The sequence below is a fragment of the Cuculus canorus genome, chromosome 3, assembly GCF_017976375.1.
Source record: "Cuculus canorus isolate bCucCan1 chromosome 3, bCucCan1.pri, whole genome shotgun sequence".
In the NCBI taxonomy this organism is placed as follows: domain Eukaryota; kingdom Metazoa; phylum Chordata; class Aves; order Cuculiformes; family Cuculidae; genus Cuculus; species Cuculus canorus.
The window spans coordinates 69,975,268-69,998,288 of NC_071403.1; the positions used below are offsets into that span (position 1 = coordinate 69,975,268).

At 47.1% G+C, this 23,021-nt stretch overlaps 1 protein-coding gene across 1 annotated transcript; it reads right to left on the reverse strand.

Moving 5' to 3' along the window:
• Positions 1 to 25: 25 nt before the first annotated feature.
• On the reverse strand, positions 26 to 23,021 carry FAM167A (family with sequence similarity 167 member A). Its single transcript, XM_009562567.2, has 3 exons — positions 22,757 to 23,021; positions 13,728 to 14,269; positions 26 to 2,761 (listed from the first exon to the last, which is right to left on the reverse strand). The coding sequence occupies exons 2-3, from the start codon at positions 14,097 to 14,099 to the stop codon at positions 2,498 to 2,500; spliced, it is 636 nt and encodes a 211-aa protein (XP_009560862.2). The 5' UTR covers positions 14,100 to 14,269; positions 22,757 to 23,021; the 3' UTR covers positions 26 to 2,497.

A 23,021-nucleotide genomic window follows, 5' to 3' on the forward strand; every position in this document is an offset into this window, starting at 1 on the left:
CACAGAGAACAGAGACAGAAATCAATACAGACAATTTTATAATTAAAAAATTGTGCATTTTGATGAACAGCTGGCAGTTATAACCATCCCCCATTTCATTTAATGCAGAAAATATGTCTGATATTCTAAAGCATGTACAATAACCTCTTAAGACTGTGCTTGCACTAACCTCAAGCATTCAGCTGCCAGATATGAGCCCAAAGGCAGACCCACTCTATGGTTGACTCTAGCTGATCCTAGAGAGAACCAGTCCCCCTTTTCCAAGGCATTATTTTCACTGAGAAGTTGTCATTGCTATCTTTTGATTGAAAATTTCACTGAAAATCAACATGTGGGACATAAATTATTTTTTTTAAAAAAAAGTAGATGAAGAAGTTTAGTGAGTGTGTTTTGTTGCTTTTTTTCTTCAAGATATCTGTGGGGAAATAAGGCTATTTCTCTATTAGTAAGCTAAAAGGCATCATGACTGGTTGTCTTGTCCAGAGTTTGTGGCAGTCTGGTTTCACCACCTGGGCACACAAGATTCAGCACCCAGGCACGGCACTGATTAACTTACTGGTATAGAGCTCCAGTGGTCAAAATACCTCCTGCCTTAGCAGAAAGAAATGATACTCAGTGAGCTTCAAATTGGGGGGCTAGGCATCACCGAGGTGTTGTGGACTATGGGAGACAGAGAACTGAACTCAGCTCCAGTCACCTGCCAGTCCTCAGCCCCATGTGGCTATGAACACCTTTGTGATGTTAATTTGTTCCTCCCATGGAGGCTTGTGGAGGCAGACGAATTATTTTTTTTCTCTGCATTAACCTAAGCTCTCTGTGGAAACCCAGACTTGAAGCCTCATTGCATCTTCCCAGGCACGGCGGAGCATCATTGGCTTCTGGTTCACATCATGTTTGGGAACAAAGAGTTGGGTCCACCACTCAACCTCCAAAGGGAGGCATCCTGCGGGCTCACATGCACACACACAACTTATGCCCACACGGAGCTTACAGACACATTCAGGTACAGGCACGTCAACACGGCCACGCAGCTTTTAGCTCAATGCTGGCTTGCATCTTCTGCTTGTCCCCAGGGCTTGGACTGGTGCTGCGTGGACATAATCGCATTCTCTCAGCCACAGAGCTCTCAGCTTGGACATGTGGCGGAGAATAGAGTTGGGATGGGGCGATGGATTGAGAGACTGCACCACTCTGCCACTCTGATGTGGCCAGGAAAGGTGTCAACACAGGAGGGAGAGCCTAGAGGCATCCACACTTCCTCTAGACAGACTGTCTTGGATGCCAGGTGTCCCAAGATTGCCATGGCTAGATTGCTTGTGTCCCTGCCCTTGCTGGGCTACATCACTGGTTTCTTCGCCCTCTGTGCCGCATACAAGCAGGTGTGCAGCTGCGTGCACTGAAAGGCAAGAAAATGTAACATCCATTTACGTATTGCCAAGCAGGGAGGGAATCCCACATGTTTACTGCAAGTCCAAAGTTCATTGCAGCAATATTTTTACTTTTAATTTTACTGTCATACTGTATGTTCATTACACAGAAGTCCCTTTTCTCCTCTTGAAGTTCCTTTCTCTGATGGAAGTGTGTTGCTACAGAGGATCCAAGATTTGCTGGTGGTGCTGTTGAGGGAATGTCCGCCTGGTGTGATTTCTCTAACGTGAGATGTCTTGGGTGTAAGTTACCCCCTTTGCCTTACTGCTGGCAAGGAGTAACAACATAGTATCTTGTGGCCACAGCTGACAAGATCAGGAACACATATTGCTCTGGGTATAATTTCAAGGGCAAACAGGTGACTTCTGACAGGCCAGAGTCTCTATATAAATGTGTCCATGATCCTTCTGTAATCTATACCACAAGCAAAATTAAACTAGAGTACACTGGGCTCAACAAATGCGTCTTCTCACCACTTCTTCGGGCTGCATAGCATCTAACCCACAGGTTCTTACCTGCTGGAAGGACTCCTTTCCACTGGAAATAAGCTTCCCATCTGAAACAGCCCTGTAGACCCTGTACTTGGGCCAGCAGAGGCTAAGACTCAATGCCCAAGGAGACATCCAGGAAGGAGAATGGCTGAAGAGAGGGCTCAGCCTGGGAGAAGGTGAAAGGGAAGGGAAAAGGGATTTTGCTTTGCTTTGTGGTTGATCCTTGACCCTTGCTTTGATTTTTGAGTATAACCACCCACACTGGAGCTGCATCCTCTTAAGGGAAGAGGAAGAGAAGGGACTTCGCAGAGGCGCAGGCAAAGTGCACATGCTAGTTTCAGATGCTCTCCACACCTCCTCCATGCAGGTCCTGTCTTCCTGACGACTTCTCTGGGCCTTCTCAGTGCCCAGCTCTGCTGCTCTGCCCTGTGACCAAGACCAGCTGTGGGTTCCCTGTTTGCTCCTGTTCCCTCTGCCCCTGTTCGGCTTCATTTTGCCCAGCCATAGGGCAGAGAGAGCCCTGGTGCTGCCCTGTCCTCTCTCTCTTTTGCCCCCATCCTTCTCTCTTCTTCCCCACTTCAACACAGTGAGAACCGGCGAGAGTTGATGTTCATCTTGGTGACCCCAATGAGCTTGAGTGGTGTGGAGAGACTGAAGGAGCTCACGAGGGGGAAGTCACAGAAGAGGTCAGAGAGCTCATCCCTCTCCTCCAGCTCATACGTGGCATCATTGAGCATGCGCTGGTGCAGGTGGCAGGTCTGCTCGATCTTCAGCTTGTTGATGTCACTGCGAAGGCGCATGAGCTGCCTCGCCAGCTGCTGGTCCTGCAGGCGCATTTCTGTCTGAAACACAAGACAGGGGGGAGGGAGGAAAGAAGGTACTGGCAAGGGCACAGCAAATTTGCTCATCATGCTGCTCTCTGCTAGAGGCTGCACCAAATAATTGGAAATGTATGTCATCTAAAGATGCTACCCCATTGCAAAGAAGTGGAGGGGGAGGCAGTGGTCTTCCAAGTCAGCATCCCAGTGAAATACCAGCTCGTGATGGTGAATTTTTAGTAATCAGGAAGCCTATGCCTGCTCAATTTTCAGGAACACCAGGGAAGTGGAATTAAAGCCAGACATGCCAAGGCTATTGGGTTGGGTATCCACTAGCGCAGGCTTCAGAGCCTCCCTCTCAACCTTAAGCAAAGCTCAAATTAATTTTGTTCATAAGGGAGCAGCCAGAGAGAGAGGTAGCAATTAGAGGTGGAAAGGACCTATTAAAAGAACCCTAGAGGACCAATTCCCAGATACTCAGCCTGAGTTTCCAGTCTGCATAAATCATAGCTGGTTCATGACAGCCAGGATCGTAGCCCTCCATATCCCCCATGGCTTATCTTGCTGATATGAAGTGGCTCTTGGGATGAGACCTCCATGATTTCCCACAGGAGACAGAACAACTATGCTGCAGGCTAATAAATTAAGTGTTTCAGAGGGTTTTTCTTCCCCTGGCATCTAACTTTGGAAGGTGGAAGATGCAGAAGTGATGAAAGAAAAGAGCTGCTTTTTTTTTTTTTTTTTTTTTTTTTTTATTCAATCTGCACTTATAATTAAGCAGAAAATTTATTGCCGTAGCATATTAGGGGTGGTAAAGGAAGGAGGTGAACACTTGGTACAAGAATCAGCCTTTGTCTGGGGAACAGGAGCAGGCAGAGCTAGAACAGCAGATGCCGAGAAGATAATCCTCGCATCTCACCTCACATCCCTCCTCACAGAAAAGAAACAAATGACAAGCCACAAAGAAAAGAGAGAGGCGGGAGAGAAGCTGAACAACTCTTAGCAAACCTGGCAGCTTAAATCTCCCTGCAATAACTGGAGACAAGGAGGGAGCAAAACTGGCTTGAAAATAGTCCCACATCTGCCCCAATACAATGTCCTTTCAGTTTCCCTGGTGTTGCCTCCATGACAGGGCATGAACTGGTGCTTGAAGGAGCCCCTTAACACCAAGGCTCCTGGTTTTGTTTAGTTTGGGCTTTTTTTAATCCCAGTGGCTTCCTGGGTATGGGCTGTCCTCATCAACTTCTCAGTGTGTTGTACGATGCCCTGACCTCGTCTCCAGCTGCACCATGGAGCTGCCCTGACCCCAAATCCATCCTTTACCTCATTCCTTTGACTTACTTCACTGGTTTCTTGGCTCCCTGTGGTTTGAGAAGCTCAGGAGCAGGCCTAGGTGACACCTACAGTAAATACATTGAGTAGTGCACAGCAGTAAAATCTTCCTCTTCACTCAATTGTGTGTAATGTTTTGGCAGCCTTTGAGCTGTGGCCGCCTTTCATAGCCCTAAGCAATTCCACACAGGCACTCTTCAGGAGTTAACACAGAGAGATGAATCCTCAGCACACATTTGGGGTACTTCCCCCTTGTCTGAATTTTAATAGCATGGATGTGGTCAGATCATACCAGTTTGTCTCCAGGCCCGAAAATGAGCTGTTTAGTTTGCAAGTACAGATGTAGCTGTAGAGGTAGGGGGTAAATTTATTCCTGGCCTGATAACTCATACATGAAGCTGCAGAAGGGAACGGAGGAAGGAAAATTTCTCTTGAGAAGCTCTGCATGTGGCCATGGTATTTCTACACGAGACCTTTCGAATGCCTGGTGCGTGGTCTGCTGCAACAATGCTGTCAACCAGAGCAGCCTCACAGTTGCTCTAACTTGTGATGCAACTCCTCCTCCAGACAATGCCTCCAAACACTTCAGGATCACCCCTTGGAGCATCACCAGTCTCACAGGAAGGTGAAGCAGCCATCTTTAGGGAGTTGAAGGTCTTGGAGGGAAGCCTGGCTCTGTAACAGGTGTTTTCTGAGGCTGTCGGGAAGCCCTTTGCAATGCTGTACTCAGAGCCTATGCTGAGAACTGACATGAGTATAATGACAGTTCATCCAAGCCAAGCAAGCCTTTTCTCAACCTTGCATCCTGGAGGACCTTGCCTGGTGCTCCCAGCAAGCAACCTGACTCCAGCTTGGCTGCCTGGAAAGGATTAATTTGCCTTTGTACCAATCTCCAAGTGAATCTCTCAATTTCTCCCTCTCTCTCAGGAAATCTCTCTCAAATTGGTGGCAGGATTGTGGCCATTTACCTTCTTCAATAACCAGTCTTTCCTTGCAAACCTCAAAGCCTGTGCCCCCATCAATGCAATGCCACTTGACAGGTTTTTGTTCTCCCATGTGAGTTGCCGTGAAAAAAAATTAATGTTGTCAATATTTTTTCCAGTTTCACAATGAATACTGTGACTTGACATTTTATCACAAAGGCAATCACAAGTGTCATTGAACTGACCCTTGGACATTCTTTCTTGTCAGTTTATCAAGCTACGTAAGAAATGTCAACAAATACTTTCACTGAATGTTTCGAAGCATGTGGGATTGAAAAAATCCACCACTGCCAAAAAGGATTTAAAAATTAATTATGAGGCCATTGTGGAGAGGGATGTGGGCTGGAGATTGCTATTTTTCCTTCACAAATCAGATTTCCGCTTTTAGACTGCTTCTTCCTTTCTCAGTGTTTTGAGGAAGCTGCCTTAATTTCATGCAAAGTAAAAGACAAAGCCCTCCAGGGATGCCCTTCAGGTGCTCAATCTGCAGTCACCCTTCCTTCCCCCCATCGGACCTGCTGATCCTGCCATGTAGCCTGCTGGCCATCTGTAGGGTGGGGACGATGTAGGAGCAAACCTACCACCCATTTGCACTGATTTCCAAGGCTGTGACACAATCTTGGACACAGTCCTTCCTGGATGTGCTCTGGGACTGAATAGGAAAGCCTGGGTGACCTGTTAAATAAGCACTGTCAGCAAAGGCTTTCCCAGAGGGGTTTAAACTAGGTGATTTCTAGGGTCCCTTCCAACCCAATCCATTCCATGATTCTACAATTCCATGAAAAAGCCCTCTTCTGCCCTCCAGGAAAGAAAGGCAGATGAGTGAGGAACACAGGCTGGCAATGGTTGACTAAAGGATGACATGAACAATGAGGAGATGGCACAGGGGATGAATGCTGCCACTGCTTGCTCCCCCTGGGAACTTGCCTTGGCTTCCCAATGGCTTGGAAGCTCCTTGCACGGTGACAGATCCCATGCAGGTAGGTCCAAGGGGTGACAGTCAAGCAGGGGGCAGGGCACAAAATTATAAGCAGAAAGAGTGGGCTCTTCTGTAGGATATAGCCTCTCTCACTTCTCTCTTCACTGAGGCTTGGCTTGCTCCCTGCCCTCCCTCCACGGACTTGTCCTATTAAACACTACTTTATTCAAAACTACCCAGAATGTTAGCCAAATTTGGGTCAGAAGCCAGAAATGCTCATTCTCCTTCCCTTTCCCAGAGGCTCCTCATGATTATTTGAAACATTCAATCCATGCCATGCCTAGGACTAAACCATCGATAGAAACAATGAATGATCTCTTTTTAAAAGGAGCTCTGTTGGTTCAGCAAAGCTTCCTGGAAAGAAATAATGGGATTACAGGTGCCACATTATGGGAAGTAGTGGGTTTTCAGTTTACATTATCTCCCCACAGGGCCAGTCACCACAAAGTAACTTGATGGACCAGTTCATCTGTGTGGGATGACAGCATGATCCCACACATTCTGTGTGATGTCCTGGTGAACTTCGTGGGGAGCACCCAGCAGAAGCCATGCATTTTGCTTCCTTCGAGTCATACATGCCAAATGCAGGAAGAACCTTGGATCTGTCTTGCCAGTGATCCATCTCCCTGCACTGATATGGCGGGATGTATTAGCAGAGATCGTCTGGTGCATGGAGGTACAGAGCTCCTTGGGACCTCTTCCCAAAAGTGAAGCATCCCACGAATGGCGTCTCAGTCTGTGGTCCATGAAGCTCAGGGTGATGATCTGTGGAGAAGTAGCTGTTCCAATGGGGGCTAGTCCTTTTTATTTCCAAAAGAAACAATCTTAAATTGAAACCGGTGCTTTCCTGAGTGCAGTTGCTTGTATTCAAGCACACAGAAGCACAGGCGGTTATTAGACCGTTGCCAAGCTTCAGTTATGTCAGTTAAGTCTGTGCTTTGGTTTGAGGCTTCATCTTCAAGGTGCTTGGATGCCAACCTGTTATGGCTAATTTTAGATGCTCATGTCTTTGTGGTGCAATCTACAGCCCCAAATGAGGTATCCCATCTCCTTCTGCAGCACCTGGAATCTCCACATTACCAAAGTCCAGCACACCTCTGCCAGCTGGCACCTCCAGAGCCTGACACGGGTCCCAAATCTCACCCTTTTCCAATGTTGAGTTTAGTCTGTTAACTCCCTCAGAATTAATCTTCATATTACCTTTCCTGAGGGGGGTGATTACCTCTGGGTGTTGTTAAATTAAGGGATGCTAAAATGTGTTTGGGATTGGGAACTAGGACAAAGCTCACTGCTGGAGGAAAGCCTGGAAACATGGCATCTGAATGAAGCAAACAGAGGGACATCTCAGTGGGCTTAAATGTGGGCTTACACAGGAGAATAGTACATTATTTTTTGGATGTTTCTGCAGTTACATCTCTGCTAAGTCCATAAATCCACATCTACTCCATGAAATTGCCTTTTTCTCTAAAACACAGTGGCTGTACCCAAACTGCTCCTTGAGGGTGGTCCTGTTCTGTGATAACTCCTAAGCTGTGCCCTGATTCTAGCAATTTAACAGTACAGACAACCCTGCTCTGGTGCCTGTGCCAATGTCCTTTCACTGCTTTAAATACAAGTACAGATAAATCCTTCCTCGACCTGCTGTGTGCCAATGCAGACTAATCTAGACTCTTTCTCCTCCTCTCCACCTTCAAACAGCTCCAGAGAAATCTGCAATGATGCTCACCTCAACACCATTTTGGTGTTGCATTGTTGTTTAAATTCACCTAAGTACTCGTTCAGTCAATATCAGTATCCCAAATGGAGATAATAGCAGTTAGTATTTAATAATAAACATCTGACCAACAGGACATAAGTGTTTTATGATTTCCCAGGAGAGAGTGACAGACATTTGTGTCCCTGTTCAAGAGTCTTTCCTACATTCTAGCTCATACACCTCAGATTTCAGTGCCAAACGTTAGTGCCTTTGATACAGAAAACATCCTTTCCTACTGGGACAAAGTCAGAACTGTCCTAAGGTCATAGAATCATAGAATAGTTTGGATTGAGAGGAACCTTAAAGATCATCTAGTTCCAACTCCCCTGACATGGGCAGGGACATCCCATTAGATCAGGCTGCCCAAGGCCCCATCCAACCTGGCCTTGAACACCTCCAGGGATGGGGCAGCCACAACTTCCCTGGGCAACCTGTGCCAGTGTCTCACCACTCTCATGGTGAAGAAATTCTTCCTAATGTCTAGCTTAAATCTGCCCCTCTCCAGCTTATGCCTATTACCCCTAGTCCTATCACTACAAGACTTTTTGAATAGTCGCTTCTCAGTTTTCTTGTAGGTCCCTTTCAGATACTGGAAGATGTCACAGTTCATAGCAGAACTTTGTTCTTTAACCTCATTTCGGAGAAAAATACTTTGAGGGCTTAATTTTAGAGTTTGTAAGTCCTGACAGATTTCAAAGACAGAGATGAAAGTGCAGTCTGACCACTCTGATCCTTGGGTCTGTCACACTACCCTGTCTGGTGACAGCTTTACTTTCAGCATTGATGAAGAGCATCCACATTTGACAGTGCAAAGGCAAACGTGAAGGCAAAGAAGGGGCCAGAGGAGTTGGGAAGGGAAGTGCTCAAGCCCCGGGGTGGTTCAGCCCATGCTGAGTGCTGCAATTTGCTCATACACCTACACAGAGCCTCTCAGCACAAAAACAAGAGCAGGAATTTGCATGTCTGAATAAATCAGCTTCTCCAGGCCAGATTCTCAGCAGGTCCCAGCTGACGCGGCTGGCTGGAGCTCAGTGGGCACGTCAGTCCTATAAAACAGGGTCAGGGCTTAATGTGCAAAAGCAGGTCCTGGGACAGGTCATGCAGGGTGAAGGACCAAGAACAGCAGATGTACAGTAAGACCTTGGGTTTCTCCTTCACTTTTGAATATGAGGAGCCTGAATCTAGCTGAAGCTGAGCCAAGGCAGACTCTAGAGACATGGAGGCAAATTCATGCAGCATCGGATGACCCCTTTTGTGTGAACTGGGAGTAATGCTTCAGATTTAACAGGTAACTTCAATCCTAAAGCTAGGCACTCTTGGGTTATCACTTCACCAGGCAACTCACCTGTGCCGTGACCCTCTCAGTAGCATCATGGCCAAAGGGAAGTTTAGGCATACACTTGCTACTAAATTTATTTTACTGTCTTTACTGGTTTTGGCTGGGATCGAGTTAATTCCAAAATTGGGTGGTCCCATAAAAATTGCCTGTTGGGAAGAGTCCTCAGAATGTGCATATTTCTGAAGCCCTACCTGTTTGGCAAGGAGCTAACTGGTGCAAGCCAAAACTATGCTGGGACGATCGCATTGAAATAACTCAGCCTAAACTTGCTGGTAGCTGTGATGAGGGTTGCACTGTGTGGGTGATGGAGCTGCACACCCTGCATTATTGCATTTCATTCATAGAATCATAGAATAGTTTGGGTTGCAAGGGACCTTAAAGATCATCTAGTTCCAACCCCCCTGCCATGGGCAGGGAAATTCCACTAGATCAGGCTGCCCAAGACCTCATCCAACCTCTCCTTGTACACCTCCAGGGATAGGGCATCCACAACTTCCCTTGGCAACCTGTTCCACTGTCTCACCACTCTCATGGTGAAGAAGTTCCTCCTGATGTCTAGTCTAAATCTGCCCCTTTCCTGTTTACACCCGTTCCCCCTTGTCCTATCACCACAAGCCTTCAGTAAGGACACAGGCTGGTGTACTTCCTTCTTGTATAGAAATCTTGATGTACACCAGCTTTTTTTGCCCCTTCGTTGTATAGAAGAATCCTACATACTGTAATTTAACTTCTCGTGAAGGACTGTGTAGAGTGAGGGAGCATTCACCCTGCAGCACAGGACAGCGTGGTGGAGGCAAATTTCACCTCAGCTATGACAACTGGATCATTTTTGGTTGATCTTCAGAAAGCTGGGATACTCGCACTTGTTTGGGCAATGCTGGGTTGCATGATGCTCCCAGATGTATGGTTAAATCAGAGCAGGACTGATTGCCTGCCTAGAGAGGCTTTGCCCAAAGTGTGGGGTGCTAGTGTCCTGCCTGGCTGCCTCAAGCAGGGTGCTGTCTGAGGAGTGCTTCCCTTTCTGGCCTTGGCTCCTGCCTTAAATAAATATAAACTGATTTAACCTGGAATACTGCATTCATTTCTGGAGTCCTAAGCACAGCAAGTCCAGAGGAGGGCCACAAAGATAATCAGAGGGCTGAAGCACCTTCCATAAGAGGACAGGGTGAGGGCATTGGGCTTGTTCGTCCTGGAGAAGAGAAGACTCCAGGGATACCTTCTAGCAGCCTCCTGGTACTTAAAGGGGCCTACAGGAAAGTCGGGGAGGGGCTCTTTATCAGAGAGTGCAGGGATAGGATGAGGGACAATGGTTTTAAGCTGGATGAGAGAGGACTTAGATTTGATATTAGGAAGAAATCTTTTTCTGTGAAGGTGGTGAGGCACTGGCACAGGTTGTCCAGGGAAGTGGAGGATGCCTCATCCATGGGGGTGTTCAAGGCCAGGTTGAATGAGGCTTTGAGCAACCTGATCCAGTGGAAGGTGTCCCTGCCTATAGCATGGGGGCTGGAACTGGATAGGCTTTAATATCCCTTCTGACTTAAACCATTCTATGATTCTATGATATCCTGCTATGAAGCCTTCCCAATTGTTTTACTATCACGGCATGGCTGTAAAGAAGGAAAAAATCCTGGCTGTGTCAGGATGTACGGAAACTTGTCCATTTATTTGAAAAGAATCTGGATTTCACCCCTGAGAAGTAATGTGAAATGCATTTTGTTCCAGCATTCTGGGATGCGATGCCCTCACTCTGTTCTTACTGTTTGCTGGCAGCTCTTACCCAACAACGGTGCCTCCAACATAGCTATTCAGCTGTGTGGTCAGTCAAATCCACGCCCTCTCTTTTGGGGAAATTGTTCTAAATTATGAGTTGCATCCAGATACAGCAAACACTGGTATAATTAAGAGGCAGGAAAATGGAAAGTGAGGAACAATTAGTGTTTGCTTTGCCCTTTTTCCTCTTAAATTTAAACTTTTAGTTTTCATCAGATGGTGGTTTATAAAACCACACCCTAGCCTAAAGGGTAGAATTGGACTCTCAGAGAATTTATACTTCCATCATGGGCAGAAACTGAAAGAACAAGCTAGATCTTTTAAAATAGAGGTCTCTGAGAAGGAAAATCTGTCTCTTCCTGTCTTCGGGCATCTTGATACCTGAGTTTTACATGAAGAGCAATCTGAATTTAAGGCTGAATTACAAATGAAAGCAGAGACCTAGATTCAGGTTTTAGAGCAGAAGCTGAGATTCTTCAGAGCACTAAGAGATTTTAAGAGATCAGCTCAAAACTCTTCATGGTAGTCCTGGATTCCTGAAAGCACTTGCACTTGCCTCCTGAAAGCCATGGTTCTCAGAAACATTTTGGCCACTCCAACTGTGACATCCAGAACCACCTCTGTAAATAACTACTCTCGAGATCTATGTAGCTGTGCAGCTACAACAAGAGCAACAGAGCAGACAAATAAGAATTTTTAAAAGCTGTTATTCACTGTTTTGTACGATAAGTTTTCAAAGACTTCCACTGCTTTTCATTTGTTCAGGAATATTGTCACAAGTGCATCTGAATCACAAATGTTTTCCCAACCCCTGGTTGCAAATATTTCTGTTGTCAGTACAATTGCAAATGCCAGTGGAACTCACAAGCAAAATTCCGATTAGGCAACACAAACAAAACCACGGGACACAAGTTGTTTCCAGTCACATGAACAAAATGATAAAGAACTTCCATTCCACTGTAGAAGAGAAGGGAAGGATCTCCCTTCTACTCCTCTCTCTCTCTCTCACTGTGCTCTCATGAGACCTAATCTGGAGTATTGCTTTCAGTTCTGGCCTCCTCAGTACAGGGTAGACATGGATCTGTTAGAATGACTCCAGAGGAGGCCATAAAGGTGGTTACAGGGCTGAAGCACCTGCCGTCCAAGAACAGTCTGAGAGAACTGGCTCTGGGCAGATCTTAGAGCAGCCTTTCAGTACTGAAAGGGGCTACAGGAAAGCTGGGGAAGGGCTATTTATCAAGTAGCATAGTGATAGGATGAAGGAGAATGATTTTAAGCTGAAAGGGGAGAGATTTAGATTAGCTATTAGGAACAAACTTTTTGCTGTGAGGGTGATGAGGCAGTGGAACAAGTTGTCCAGGGAAATAATGCGTGTCCCATGCCTGGTAGTGTTCAAGGCCAGGATGGATGAGGCTTTGAGCAGCCTAATCTAGTGGAAGATGTTCTTGCCTTTGGTAAGGGGGTTGGTCCCTTCAACCCAAACTGTACTATGATTCTGCATGATTCTATGTGGTTCTACCATCACTGGCATTGTGGTTTTGGTGTCTACTTGCTCTTACGCTTGTGAAGAGCACTGAAGCCCATTCTGCAGCTCTGAAAACAGCTGACCTGGTCTACTTGTGTACACCTTATTGATCTTCTGCGGTCTACAGAAAAGATATGGCATATCCCCACTTCTTCCTGGGAATTACCCCCAGGCTCTGCTGACTCCTGAGCTGAGCTGAGAGTTGTTTGTCTCAGCACTAATTTGCCCAGGCCAAACTTGTGCCAAGAACCATGATAGCAAGCCAACATATAAAAGCCAAGGTTCCAATGCTGATACTCTGGCTCTTTGTATTTTCCTAGTATAGGTGTAGCATTTTTGTTTTGTCTTTCTCTCAGTGAAAATTCCAGTTCATAACTTCTAGAAATAAACCTATGTGTAAGATAGATCTCAGGGATGGGATGGGAGGTTGACAGAAATGTAAGCCAGCTTCTATATAAGCAGGATCCAACAGATAATGAACCTGTAAGAGATGTATGTGAAGAAGTCTGAGATAAGGTTCTGATGTTATGGACACAGCAGAAAAAAAGGAATATTATTTATTAGAAATTACATGATCAGAACAAGGGATATCCAGAAGAGTTTGAAACAAAAGGAAACACTTGGCTTCTGTGCAGAAATGACTCGGGGGAAAGAGGTTACAAGATATAGAGAGTTGTGAGTTAAAAGAAAACAAAAAAAGAAAAAAGAAAAAGGGGGAATTAGGCAAACATTTGGAGGTTAGATCTGCTAATGACTGTTAAACACAGTGCTCTGCAAATCACCTCCTGCTGAGGGAGTTCCAAAACCACTGACAGCCACAAGCTGTAAGGGCAGATCCAGGGGATAGATCTAGCCACTCTTCCTTCTTCTAGACCTGATGAAGCAGGTGAAGCCCCTCAGAGAAGGGCTATAGCACCAGCAGCACCCATGTATTCATGGCGTAGTCAGACCTGCTGTATTAATCTGAGTGTTGAGATAGAATTAGAGAAGCAGGGGAGGGGATGAACTGCTAAAAAATCCTAACCAGTGCAAGCAATCATATGCCCCCCGCCTGCTGGACTGCAGCAGAGATGTTAAGATGGACCCAGCTACTTCTCTGAGTTTTTGGATGCTCTGGTATTCTCCTTTTCCCTTCCCTGGGCTCTCATGTTCCCACCAGCCACAGAAAATGCAATGATTAATTGTTACCTTTTCACCTGGGGCTGAAAGCAGGTAGGAACAAGGAGTCACTTGTTTCCTCATTCTTCTTTTTTTTTTCCCCTCTTGAAAAATGCACACCATCTAACAGCAACAGGAAGCCACTTACCAGTTCCTTCCTGAGCCATGTTAAAGCTTCGTCGATATTCTCAAAGCCACCTATTCTCCCTGAGGTAAGAGTCACCTTGTCCTGGGCAGGGCTCCCATTGAGATGCAGCTGCACCTTCCTCAAGGTGACAGCTTCCTCTGTGGCCTTCTTAGCTTCGTTCTCACTCTCTTCTTCTGCTGGCTGGGGGCTCTTCCATGCTTGCTCCTCCAGCTTCGCCTTCCACTCCAAGTAGGATGGGCGCCTGGTCTCCAGTCTCAGCTTCTCCGTCAATGCCTTGAGGCTTCTCAGGTGGTCATCAGGAGGAGCAGCACCTCCAGAACCAGCATCTGTGCTGTCCAGTGCCTCTTCTATTTGGATTTTGGGTAGAGACATCGTCTCTGGGAGCCAGACAGCATAGGGCTGTGCTCCAGAGGACCTGGGATGGGTATGGGAAATCCTCAGGGTTGGATGAGCTCACGCAGTATGCCGAACACAGGCCCTTGGAGAGTAGTTGTGGTGTTGGTGTCTCCTGCTTATGCACCACGCTGACCCTGGATGAACACCTGCAAGAAAAGCAGATTGTTGTGTCCAGTTTGAGAAGGGAAGGTGAGTTAGAAGGGGGAGATGGCGTCTGCTGCAGCGGAGGGAGCAAGGGCTTTGGGAGAGGCACAGTGCCAAGGTGCTCCTGGGGAGAGTTACCTCACCTCCGCTATCTGACTGCTTTTGAGGCAGGAACAGACAGGCTTTTATGGAAGCTCTGGTTACCTTCATCTCATCTTGACTCAAGGGCCCATGAAAGGGTTGCCAAGGAGGCCAGGACACATTCACAGATTCCTCTGGATCTGTATCACACATCCCAGCGTCCTCTGGAGACAGCAATGGCTGTTGCTGGTGATCAGGGTGTCTATGTGCACTGTTTTGCTGTTTTCCTGGCTGGCAAACCTCCATCTTTCCACTTGGAAAAACAGAATTAGAGAACCAAAACTTCTCCCAGGAGTCTGAGCCAAAAGGAGAGCTGGAAAAAGTGGATTGTTCTTTTTTTCTCTTACCCCTAGTATTAGAGATCTGTGTTTAGGTCTTGGTTTGCTAAAGATGCCAGTTTGCAGACATAAGATACAGCTCCTTCCTGCCCAGTAAGCTCAGGACAGGAGCATGCTCTCCATCCAGGAGTGGGAGTAGCTGGGGTGCTGGCACAATTTGAGTTCAGATGCCAGCACTCAAGGAGGCTCGGACTTGTGGTTTCCACCACTGGCCATGTCCAGTCTGGCTGTCAGGAAGGGTCCCAATAGTCCCCTTAAAAACAGCCTGGTGGAGGACTAACACAGAGAAGTCAGAAGCTTCCTCCCAGCTTTTTCTCCTGCCACTGTCTGTAGACTCAGAGAAGCTATGCCCAAAGCTGGCATACCAGATGGTGGGACTTAGAGGGACAGAGGACATAAATGATTCTGCAAGAGTTAAACTCAGGCAGCTTCTGCGTTCATTTGCCTGTAGGATCAGATAAGAGACTTTCTCAAGGTCATACCTCATCTATGGCTGAGCTAGGAATAGATCCAGAGCTCTCATCTACACTCCAACATAAAACCAAATACTTTTTTGCCTGCCTGGTAACATGCCCAGAAAGACCAGCCAGGACGTACGCAGCTTTCTAGCTGGATGCTCTGAACCACAGCAATACGAGTTACTCAGCCATTCTTTTCCCTGCTATTTGTGCCCACAAAGACGTGTGTAACTTTGAAATCCAGACCATAATTATGCTTCTCGAACCTTTTCAGTAAGAAGATTCAATTTAAAATAAACACCAATGGAGAGCAAGATTTATTGCACAATTGTGTGCAGGCACATGAGCTGAACGGGGAGTTGATAACATACACACAGACAGTCTGGAGGTGGAGAATTAGTCATGTTGCGGTCTTGTTCCTGCTCCTATTTATGTTAATGAGAGTTTTACTTTGAGCAGGAGCAAACACAGATACTATAGCAGGTTGAAGCCAAGAGCTCTCATGTCTGGAACAGCAACAATTTTCCTCCTTCTGTTGAAAAATACGACACATGGAGGGAAAAGCAGAGGGCTGCCCTGTCAGAGGGTCAGGTCTTGAACCAGCTCTTGCACTGACGCTCTGCAGAGCTGAGGGCACGTCAATGAATATCGCTCTCTTCCAGCTCCAGCCTACCTAAATCAATAAAGGGAAACACCTAACAACTTTAAAGACCTCAGCTCCGAGCTTTTTTTCTGTCCATTGAAATGCAGATTGGTAGAGATCGCCAAACCCAGCAGCCTAATAGTCTGCTGCAATGGGATTTGGCAACTCCTAACAAAGATAATATTTTTATTGTAAGGCTTACTTTTCTGAATGCCACAGCTACAAAGCAGAGCCCCCACAAGCTCTTTTGTTTTGTGTCTTCAGCACGTATAAAATCCTCAGGGTGGAAAAGGCTCTTGCTATTTGAGCCCTGGGTACAGCTCAGTTAGCACTGGACCATGAAAACAGGACAGCAGTTTAGTGCATCCCCTTTGTCACCACCCGCTGCCATCTCCCTCTCCCCGTCACCACCTCCTGGCAGCTTTGGGGGGATTTGATTTTTCTAGCCTAGAAGTGGCATCGATCCAACCCATCCTTCACCTCCTCCCTAGGGAAATACGAAACTTCTCATTCACTCCGTAGGGACACCCCCTAAATAGCCATGTCTGTTCCCCAGTCTGTACAAACTCAAAATTACAGAGAGGAGCCACCTCTAATTTCCTACCAGTATTTTCGACTTGGGTCAAAGCCCTGCTGTAGAAAAAAAGATCTGAAAGCAGTAAGCGTGTGAAAAATGTCTCTGTGCAAGGCTGTAATATAAACCTGTTTGCTGCCTGAGAGCTACCTAACTCCCAGGAACAAACCTGGTCTCTGGCTCAAATCAACAGACATCTCCCACTCTCCCTGCTCCAGGCTCAGTTTCCCCGTAGGCTGGCTGTGCAAGGGAATTTAAGTGATTAACCCTTGATTTGTCTTCATAATCACACTTGCTTAGGCTCAGGGCATTCATGCCATGTCTAATTAGAGTTAACGGGAGTTTGGGACCAAAATGAGGTGAAGGTGTGATCCAACCTCACTAAGACCCTTTGCCCAGGGGTTTTTCCTTCTCTTGCATGAATCCTATTGATCCTGAAGGCATAAGCACACATCAGGTCACCGAAACAGCAACAAAAAACACTTTAATTTTTTTTTTTATCTTAGATTTCCATTGGAGCAGCCTGCTACACTGACCTAGACTGCAAGCTGTAATGGAAAGGGATTAACAGAAGCACATAACAAGGATGGAGAAATAACAGCACTGTCAAGCTGGATTGAGTGTGAAGTCCTACTATACCAAAACTGGAGCTGCCATACTCTTAGGCTTGATGTTTGCAAGGCTGCAGGTCAGCAACATAAATCATGCCCTCTTCCATGCCAGCCATACCTTTTGAAGCTCATGTGGTGTCTTGTGCTCTAAGAAACCAAGTCCAGTGACATAATCTGCTACCACAACTTCCCACTGCAGCCATTACTCTGACCCTGAAGCAGATGCAGACCTGTCCCCATCACACATCCTTAGACATCCTTGCCTATGCATTAGAGCAACGAATCAGAAGAATCATGTGAACATCACCTGACAAACCAAGTATAATGGGGCAAGTAGCGGGAGGGAAAGGGAAGTGTAGAGGAGTGAGAAAAGCTTTGCTTTATTGTATCTGGTAATGGAAAACAATAAATTCAGTTGCTGTTCATAGTCAAAAGGAAGATTGCACAACATGATGCTAGGCAAAGTTTAGTTTTACATGCCTGAGAAGTTTTATATGCCTGTACCCTTCCCATCAGCTTTCTGTGTGCTGGTCAGCTTTGAACACGAAGCACTCATGAAGAAGCATTGGTTGGTACGTACTGGACCAAGGCAGCCCAGGCACAGCTTGTGAAATTAAGGGCTATAAATAAGGACACATAGTACTTTGGAAGGTCATGCACTGGGGAGCAAGAGGTCTAGGAGAAGAAATTAAGGAAAGGAAAGGAAACTCAGGGTGGAAACAAGAGAGGAAAAAAGAATAATAAATAAAACTATCAGTCAGGACAGAGGGGAGGAACAAATTATTCTGTTCCCTTTACTATTCCTCGTGGACTTCATCTTACTGTAATACCATTTTTTTATTGCAGAGGAGCAATTGTATTATAAGAGTCTATAGTACTCTGAGAAGAAAAAGGAACTTCAATGTGAGACAGAACCCAGGCTGAGAGAAATCGCTTTGCAAGATGGAGGGATACCTGCATGGCACTCCTGGCATGGGTTAAAGAGGGCGCACATAGTGATTCAGCCTGTTAATGACATTCAAAAAGCACTTCAAACCTTTTAATGCCTCAGTTTCCCTCTCATTGAATTCATGCAACCAGCCTTCAGAGATTTACGTCTGTCATCTTCATGTCTCTCTATCTCATCAAAGTCCCCGTGTTCTGATTATAATCGGTGCAGGGACACCCTCTATGATTAAGTTTGGAACGTGGATACCCTGACTGTTTGCAAGGCATTTGCTCCAAGGCTTTTCACAGGTGTCACCCTGTGGACCATGCAGACATTGCTCAATCTCCTACGGAAGAAAACCTTAGAGCAAATTGCACCTTCTAACATCATCACCGAGCTCTTTAGGTCCTGTGAGTAAGGGGTACCCTGAGCCTGAAACAGCATTCTGAAAAAAATACAGTGATGTGAGCAAGCAAGAGGTGGGTGGGTGATTCCTGGTGTGTTTGCTTTCATCCTCATCTCAGCAAAAAGATGGGGGTGGGAGGATGGTGCATGACCCTCCTTGGAGGTTGCAGCAGGTTTCCAGTGAAGCGAGGAGGAGATGCCTGTGCAAGGGAGTTGCCATAACAATGGAGTAAGGGAGGACTCCGGCTGCTGCATGGTGACGCTTGCGAGGCTCACAATCATCCTCCAAGCAGTGGAGACACCGAGGTCCCGGCCAGAGGATGAAGGGAGAAGGTACTGTCTGGGTCAACACCTCCCTCAAGGTGGTGTCTTTCTTTCAGGGAAGCTGCACATGAATAACTTCTTTCCCCATGACAAAAAGACCTCAAGTAGGAGAGGAGCTGCTGTGCTGTGTGGGCTTTGGTAAGCTTGGGCCATTCCTCACTCTGGGGGCCCCTGCTACCACCCCCCCAGACAGTATGGCTGCAGCACACTGCTCCACACAAGACTATTACAGAGAGCAAATCACTCCCCCAAGCCATCCCACCAACTCAGAGCAGAGCTGATCTCCCTATGTTATATTATCCAGGATTTGGCCACCTGATCCCTTTCTGTAGCACCTGAAATCTGCTCCTGGAGAAAACTAATCTGGTTCCCAAAAATCCCTCTTGCACATTCCAAAGTGACCTTCAGCCTCCCTCTCCCTGAAAGGAGGAGATGTCAGCAGTCTGGAGTTGTGCCTGATCCTGAAGCCAGGATTCCCTCTGGGACAGAGGCCTCTGTTGAAATTGATGCTGCCATGGTCAGATGGTCTCTGTCTCCTCAGCATCCTTGGAACAGGATTGAAGGGAGTCTGCTCATGGAAGGCTGGTTGCGTCATGACAGAGCTCCCAGCAATCTGTTAGTGCCCACTGGATGTAGTGTCTGTGGAGACCTCCTGGCCACACTCATGTGGGCTGTGAACTTGGCCCTTCTTCTAGGGGCAAGATGAAGACACAGAAGTGACCAAGCTGGGCATTGTAAGCACAAGCACAGGTCCAGGTGTGGTGACTCAGGCCTCCTTGCAGGGCTGCCCACTTTGGCTCTGTCCATTCACACACACATAGACTGACTTCTAGCCCGATATGTGACAAAGCTTAGGGAGGAGCTGAATTTCTGTCCCCTGATTGCTCCAGAATGCAATGTCCTTGCAGGGGTTTGGAGAGGTGGTCACAGAGATGCCCCATGCAGTGGGCTGACATATGGCTACAGCACCTAGATTAGTGGGATCCTGAGCACACCTGGATATTCCTGCCCATTTACTGCCATGAACAACCCCCTAGAAGCCTTCCCAGCTCAGATGCTAAAGGCAGCAGCAGGGAAGCAACCCCTTCTGTTGTTTCAGCCCTTCAGATGTAGATGTAGCATTCACAGATACACAGGGGCAAGAAGGAAGTGGGGCTTTCCATTCATGTATAACCTGGAGCAGGGCGAGGGTTCACCCTGGCACATCCTTCTGTCCAAATTACCCCGAGACAGACCCACAAACAGTGCAATGAAGGGAGAAGGGGAGAGCAGTGGGTGACTGCAATCCATACACCAGCCTGACTAGAGGAGTGGAGAGGTGTGGAAATAATAGAGGACCAGTTCTCACTCCCTGCCCGAGGGTATTTCCACCAGGCTGATCTCCAGCATCACTGTTAGAGTCAGAATCTGCTTCAATAAATACATCTGTCCCTTCTTCCCTAGCTGCATCTTGTCCCTCCTGCCTCCCCTGCACAAAATCAAGCAGGCTGCTTTCAAGGAAACAGGACTGAGATTGCTGCTTGGTTTAGATGGATCTTGGCAGCTCCATTTTCAGCTCAGCTCAGCTCCCATTGATAAGCAGATTTCCAGCAATCAAGCAGAAAACCTGCATAAAGACAGCCATGGCCAAATATTTGGCATTCCTGCAAACCAGTCTTCCAGTGAGTGGAAACCATTTGCAAACTGGGAAGCTGGAGGGAGTCAATGCTTTCAGCCCATCAGCCATACCCAGGTGTAATTACACTTAGAGGGAAAGGGATTAAGCAGCAGCAGAAAGGCAAGTTTATACCCTCTTGGTGAAGACACGCTGTCCACCCTAGCTGTCTTCTAGTAAGGTCTGTTAAGGTGAAGGCAGCCACAGATTACGGGCAAGGGTTGCTTCTCCATGCACTCCCCCAGGGTCTTAGCAGGTTTTGGGACCTAGTCCTGGAGGTAGCAAGACTAACCTGGCCCCAGAAATGCCCCTGAAAGTCTTGTGGTTTGGCAAAGCCACTTCCTTGTCTTATTTTCCCTGCTATCACCCAAAGCAAAGCTGCCTTTCAGCAAGGGAAGAGCAGACAAAGCAGGTAGGAACGTCTGTGCCTGGGTAATGCGAAGGACTGGGACTCCTTGGTAAAGAGCCAGATCAGGCTGGGAAATGATCTCTTTCCAGAAAACTGGCACAGGGAAGTTATTTTTCCCTAAATGCAGCATTAAAGGCAGAAGGGTATGTTTTCAGGGAAAAAAAAAAAACCCTCTTTCCAGCTTTGCTGGGTTTCATTTCTGCCCAAAGCTGAGCTCACCCCCCACCCCCTCCAGAGACAAGTGTCAGGGCCAGTTCCCGTTCAAGATCCCGAGTTAAAATGATCGGGAAGAGGGGTCAGCCCACTGGCAATCCCCCAATCCCCTTTACATGCTCTCCCACCCAATTACCCGCCTTGGCGGCTGCCCGAGCAATGATCACACAAGCTCTGTACTCAAATCTGCCTATTCCCACTGCTGATCTGCACTTTGTTATCTAATATTGCTGACTGCAAACAGACCCTTATTCCCTTCCATCCCAAAAGGCTATGTTACTCTGAGACATTATTATTATTATTATTATTATTATTATTATTATTATTATTATTATCTGTGGTGTCTCTGCTACGTTTTGCAAACACCTAATGGCTGCAGAGCTATCACAAGCCTAAAACCCCAGAAGAAGCTGGATTCCTCACATTCTGTTTGATTTTTATGTGTGTTGTACAGGCTTCCCCCTCTCCCCCCCTCACCCCCCCAAGACATACCACCGCAATGGGCATTTGAAAGTGGAGGAGACTTGAGATGCAAATAATAGCGACAGCCCTCGCATGCTGAAATGATGGCTGGCAGGAAGAAAACTCACAGTAGCCAAAAATGGCTTGTTCCCACTGAAAAGTAGGCTGTCCATAGGATACTGGGAATGAGCAGACAAAGCCAAGGGTTACTCAGCTGGACATAGCTCTTCACTGGAAATAAGGCACTTGTTTTTCATCCATTTTACCCCTCTTCCTTATGTAGAAAAGCTCCGAAAGGCAGAGTAGCACTGAATAAATAATACAGGGAGCATCACAGGAAAAGAGGGAGGGGTCTCCTTGGCCCTGCACAGGTGCCCGTGGTAGGAGAAGTGTCAGTCTGCATGGACTGAAGAGTGTACAGGCTATAGGATTTGTGTGGGGTGGGTGCAGGGATGTTCATCGCACTTGGTCGTGCTGGACGGGGTTGCACAAGTATTTGTGCTGAGAGGGGTGTGGGCTGATGGTATTATTTTAGCAATTAGCCCCAAGCAGTTATAAAGGGCTCTGAAGAAGTTCTGGGTGATTTTTTTTTCCCTCCTTCATGGTGTTAATGTGAGCTGCAAGGGCCAGACCTGAGCAGGTGGAAACCTGCTCTGCCCAGCACACATTGCCTGCTTCAAAAATCAAAGGTAGCTACGCCCTGTGAGGCCACCGTTCTTTATCCCATTATATCTGCGCTGCATAAGCTGGCAAATCTTTCCAGGGCTCTTGGAAGTCTCAGGAAGGGGGCAGAGGGAGCAACAGGTGATCATCTCGAAACCTGGCCGTACTCTTCCCTATTACATCCCAACCATTGCAGAAAAATCCCCTGAAGATGGTGGGTATCCCCACACCACTCCCAACTGACAGCGAAATACACAAGGCTCGCTGTAAATGACTCCTCAAGCCCTTCCCTGATTTCCAGCCTGTCCCAGTCCACGGGGAGCCAGCGTGCTGGCTATCTCAAGGGGATTTTGGCAAGAAAGGAGATTGTGGCTGGGGGTACAATGCAAGCCCCCAGCCCCACCATGTAGAAGCTAGCATTCCAGACCTCAGCGCTGCGTTCCATGGTGTATGATGTCCCTCCCCATCACACCCACTCTGATGGTCCCCAGAGACCTGGTCCTTACTGCTACCCCTTTCCATAGGGTTAGAAAAGCCAGGGTTCCCTCTAGCACCGAGCATCTCTCAGACAGCTCCCGTCTCCCCGGGGTGCTGCAGGGTGTCCCCAGGGGGCTGTGTTCCCCACAATGCCCAGAACAGACGAGTCAACGTGAGCAACAAACTTACCGGGGACCAAGTCAGAGGGAAGACTGCACGGACATCTTGGCTTCCTCCTTCTACCTCGGGTCTCCAACTTGATATTTGCAGAGCAGTATCACCAGTGCCCACAGGAGTCTGTCTCATCCTCCTCTCTGTCTCGCTTCAGAAATCTGTGTGTGTGTGTGTTTTTTTATTTAAGGGACTTTTTTTTTTTCTAGCGGTTGCGTCAGGGCTGTTGCCTGGAGACAGGCGAGCTATTCCAGTTTGAGCTTTTCAGTCCAGATTTCCTGTC